This window comes from Akebia trifoliata, chromosome 2 (genome assembly GCF_017979445.1).
Source record: "Akebia trifoliata isolate Shusen 1 chromosome 2, ASM1797944v1, whole genome shotgun sequence".
Taxonomy (NCBI): domain Eukaryota; kingdom Viridiplantae; phylum Streptophyta; class Magnoliopsida; order Ranunculales; family Lardizabalaceae; genus Akebia; species Akebia trifoliata.
The window spans coordinates 11,854,729-11,860,149 of record NC_141376.1 but is presented as its reverse complement, the minus strand read 5'-3'; the positions used below and the strand labels follow the sequence as shown (position 1 = coordinate 11,860,149).

At 35.6% G+C, this 5,421-nt stretch overlaps 1 protein-coding gene across 1 annotated transcript; it reads left to right on the top strand.

Moving 5' to 3' along the window:
• The first annotated feature begins 596 nt into the window (after positions 1-596).
• Positions 597-2,939, top strand: LOC147409575 (uncharacterized). Its single transcript, XM_086430297.1, has 2 exons — positions 597-920; positions 1,288-2,939. Exon 2 carries the CDS (start codon positions 1,345-1,347, stop codon positions 2,767-2,769), a length of 1,425 nt encoding a protein of 474 aa, XP_086286423.1. The 5' UTR covers positions 597-920; positions 1,288-1,344; the 3' UTR covers positions 2,770-2,939.
• Positions 2,940-5,421: the final 2,482 nt, after the last annotated feature.

Genomic DNA, 5,421 nt, shown 5'->3' with positions numbered 1-5,421 from the left:
TTAAAAAAAAAAGAACTTTTCTTTTTAATGTTTGTCATGCCTCCCTTAATTTTAAAACTTTTAAGTTGCCCCTTGAACTTTGACCTTCATTTCAAAACCAAAAAAAAAGACTCATATTGTAAATAAATTTTATTTTTGGTCAGTGGGCTTTAAGTTATGCCATGTGGAATTTAAAAAAGAAGGAGTGGGCTTACAGGATATGGGCCATTTTACTTATTATTTAGTCAAATAAAGAAGAAGTCAAGTAAAAAAACATTTCATGAATGGGGACATTTGTAATATGCCATATTATCCAGGGGTTATGTTGAAAAAACACAAAGAAAATTAGACAGCCACTTTTGACTTTTAAACCCGATTTTTTGCCTAACTGCTAATAGATTTACAGCGTGGATCAGGCCATCTAAAGATGTAACACGTGTACATACACACAAAATCAGGGTTTGGTTGAGGTATTTAAAGCACACGTGTCGTGAATATGGGTGGTTGCTTCGATTTTTGAAGTAGTCGTAGATCTTTGAAGCTTTTTTTATTCCATGTGTACGTGTAAGAGTGGGTCTTGAACAGTAGTTGTTGGAGGGTGTTGTGGTGGACTTGTAGGCTTGTGGTTGTGGCTCTTCTTCTCTTCTCTTTAATGTATTTGAGCTCTGAAGTTTCAACAACTATCTTCCTTTTTAAATTTTACTGGTTTTACCTTCTTTAACCAAATAACCTAATATTATCCTTCCTTCGTTTCACACCCTTCATATTAAAGCCACAAATTCTCTCTCTCTTTCTCTGTGTGACTGGTTGTAACCCATCAGCGGTTCTATCTATCACTCTTTCTCTCTCTTAGGGCGACCCCACACTGTAATCTTTAGAGGATCTTTTAAGTGGAAACGTGAGCAGAAGCCGCCTCTCTTTTAGAGTTTTGGAGAAGAAAGGTTAAAGAACCTCGCCTCCCCTTTCATCTCTCTTTTTTCTCTCTCTTTTCTTACAAACCCTAGTTCAACAACCCAACTCCTACATAGAAAAATAAAGGAGGAATAAATAGAAAAAAGCTTCTCTCGTTCTCTCTTCTACTCCATCTCTCTTCTTCCTCTCTACCCATCAAAGGTCGAGATCTGTATTTACTTTTCTCTCTCTCTCTTTACACATCATTTAGTAACAACAGACAAGTTCTCTCTCTTTTCACACATCATTTTGTTCAAAGAGACAAGTTGATCAAGATCAGATCTTTAAAGACTATGGGTATGTAAGCTCTTCTAGAAGATCTTTCTCTCTCCATTTAATACTTGGGTTCTTTTGCAGGGGTCTTCTTTATTGAAAGATTTAGCAAATCTCTCTTTCTCTCTGTTCATTAGAGCCATGGATTCAGGAAACAGTGGTAGTATGCAATCATCAAGTGGTGGTGATGAAGAGTACGACTCAAGGTCTGATTCTTTCTCAGCTTTCCTCAATTCTTCTACCCATGTCGTCGGATCAATCTCTAACCAACAACCACCACAACCTCATCACCACCACCACCACCACCCTCACAACCAAACCCACCAATCAACCCTATTCGATCCTCTATCCAACTATCTTGATCATCATCCCTTCTCTCATCAAGCTACACCTCCTCCACCAAACCCAAATTCCATTCTAAATCAAAACCTAATCTGGCCTAGAACCCTAAGATCTGAACCCAATTGCACCGACATCACTTCTCTAATGGCCTCATCTTCAACAACCCAATCTATTTCGGCTTCCCAAGATTCCACACGGATCCATCTTGCAAACCCAAACCCAAACCCATCTTCTCTAAGACCATCATCATCAGTTCCATCTGATCATCAAACCAACGTAGTCCGTAACTCCAAGAAACGATCCAGAGCTTCTAGGCGTGCACCAACAACCGTACTCACCACCGACACGTCAAATTTTCGAGCCATGGTGCAAGAATTCACAGGGATCCCTGCACCACCTTTCTCTGCATCTCCCTTCCCTCGAACCCGATTCGATCTATTTAACAATGCTTCCACCACCATGAGATCAGCCAATTTAGAGGCGGCACCGCCGCCTTTCCTTCTTCGACCTTTTGCTCAAAAGCTTCATGTTCAATCATCCACATTTGGATCATCATCTTCTTCTCCTTCATTTTCATCTTCTACTATTAATACTACTAACCCTACTACTCCTCATAATAATAATAGTAATTATCAATTATTTTCTGAATTAGGCCTCCCTAAACAATCTCAAAATCCACTAAACCTCCAAAATCCAATTCTCTCATTCCAATCTTTATTACAATCTTCTCCTCCTCATCCTACTACTACCACTACTACTACTACTACTTCTACTAATACTAATAATATTACTAGTGTTGGGTACCCATTATCCAATGTAGCAATCTTCAACTCAAAATCTCAAGGATCATCATCATCAGCAGCAGCAATTCCATCAATAGATGCACATCTTAAAATTGGGGTGTTGGATGAATTTGGTTTGAATCATGGCAACGTTAGAACACATCTTGGTGGGCTACCCAATCTCGTTACATCGGATCGATTAGACCCAATGCCATTGAATGAGAATAATTCTTCCAATTGGGCCGACGGAGTAGGATCAAACGATGGGAATCGGATTCAATTGAGATCTTTCAATGGGAATTCAGATAATTCACAGAGAGTCAATAGCTGCAAAATGAATTATACGGGTCCATCATCGGATTTCAATGCTGAGAAGGGACCGGAGAATGTTTCATCGAGGGGTGAAGGTATGGTGGATTCATGGATTTGTTCTTCAGATTAGGAAATCATGCATAAAGAACAAAAGAATTAATGTCTGCAAAGTTACAAACACTTTATTTCTTAATTATATGTAAATATAGTTTCTATTTTTGTTTCTTTTGATTCGGAATGATTATACATCTATAAAGACATGATTATCATGGAAGGAAGTTTTGGTTCTATATATTACAATCTCTTCTTGTAAATGTTGTTTGTTTCTTTTGTGGCTTTACATGGTTTGGCTATGATACAAGGAGGATAATGTTGTGTAAGAGATAATTCATCAAAAGAGTTTGGTCTTCCTTGTACTTCTCTAACTAAACTGAATAACCAAACAGCCCTGATACAACGCCAGAAAACCGGGATTTGTCTTGTTTTTTTCTCTTCTTCACTATCTTGCTTCTAATGCCTTTGTGAGATTCTCAGTTTTCTTTTTTGTTTTTTTCTTTATTTTCTATTTTATTAAATAAAAGGTTGAGTTCATATTCTTTTCAAACTCTTTCTCACTTTCTTTCTTTTTTGTAGTTAATTTTTTGCATTTATTGCCAGCTCTTTGGATGTTAGAATCAAAATCTTCAAATTTTCATTTGTGATCATTTTTCATCTGTGGGCCCATTGATCATCATTTTTGATCCATACGTATAAACAAACAAAAAAATCAGTCTGATTGTTAATATATAACCATTAGATTGACCCTTTTGCATCATGGGTTCCATACAAATCAAATGCCCCAAGAAAAAAAGAAAAAAAAAAAAAGAGGGAAAATAAGTGGGTCCGGAGTGCTGGAATTGGGTAATTACCCAACTACTGCAAGTACAGGATCCCCACTCTTGTGCTGTATGTATTGGACTATTAGAGTGATTGGCGGCGAGATTTGGGGAGGACTCAAAATCTTAAAATTAGAATTGAAATACTACCAAAACTCCCCTCATGTAAGTGCCCTTTTTTCCTTCTGTTTTTTTTTTTTTTTTTTTTTATAGAACTTTAAACTTTAAAGAGATGGATACACAATTACCCCTTGAGGGAAACCTCAACAGTGTCATGGGCTCCCACCAACACTGCATTTTAATATTATATCAATAATAAAAATAATAAATTCACAATCAACAAATTAATCAAAACCTCTCTCTCTCTCTTTTTAAAAGAAAATGTTTAACCAATCACTTACTTGTCTAGACATAATTGGAGAGATGATAAAGAAACAGTGAACTTGTGATTCACACATGCCAAATTGTCAAATAATTAAGGTGAAGGATAGATAAAAGAAGATTGGGTTATCTAATTTAATTTTTATCCCCAATTATTGTATGATGGATGGATATATAATTTAACTATACTAAATGATGAAGCCGAGGTTTGATCTATCTTTTTAAATTTCATTGATTAATTAATTATGTTGATTGTATAAATGTAATTGTGTTTCATTATTACTTTTACTTATCGAATAGTAATAGATATAGTGGTCTTAAAAAAAGAAGCATGGGGTGGGTATATTCAATCATTTCTCACCCAAAGCAAGCAAAGATCATTTAAAATTATCTCAAAAGAAGTTATTTTCTTCTTTCAATCGCCTCCCAATCCTATGGCTAATCATCTATCTTTTAATTCTCTTTCTCTCTATTTATCTTTTTCCTGATTGATGCTGTAAAAGTAGAGATGATTAGCCGTGAGATTTGGAAAGATTGTGACACTCATGGAATCATGGTGGCCCATGCCAGTGAATCATCTAGTTTTTAGCAACCTCTCTCTCTCTCTCTAAATGGGCAAAAGATTGTACAGTGGGCACCAAACCATCTGTGTCCACCCCTCTATAAAGTCTAGTTGTAAAAACACTATAAAGGACCTATAATTTGGAGCAAAACCGAAAAGATACAAAGCTTTTTGCATCTCTCTACAAAAGCTGGCAACCATAGGTAAGCATATATTCTAATATCTAACACCCACTCTATTATCATATATATATTAAGCTTTTTCATAAAGGGAGGTCTATTTGACATTAAATTACGAAACCTATACAGAAATATGGTAATAATGACTAATACTCTCATGGGGTGACCTCACCATGGTAGAAGCCATTGATTTGAAACTCGGATTGGTCATTGAACCAGTGAGGGTATATTAGATCACTGAGTTACCAGTTCAATTGGGCCAGGAAAAAGTTTAATATTTTAATTTTTGCTAAAATAAATCAAACAATTTGGTTTACCTACTTTTCTATCATTTTCGGGATTGATTCACATTTTTTCGAACCATAAATTTTTTAAACTTGACACGATTGGATTGGATCTCAAGGTGAGGCTCCCAAATTTGATGGAACCAATTAGTCAAATTGGTAAATCAACTCGGACAAATAAACTAAAAAGTGCTCGGATTTGGATCATAAACTTGACCAAGTTATTTGATTTTATATAATATTTTGGTAGAGACTAAAACATTAAACCAAATATTACGTAAAAGTATTGTAAACATATATTAATTTTGTTTTTCTCAAAAACATTATTATAGCCAAATAACTCAATCAAGTTTCTGATTTGAGTAGGTGCATTTTTAGCTGACTCAGATGAGTTGATTCCATCAAGTTAGGGGGCGAGTCACCTAGAAATTCAATTGGGTCTTGTTGACCTGGCAAAGTTTCAATTTGACTAGACTAGTTGTAAAACTTTGTAAGTTACAA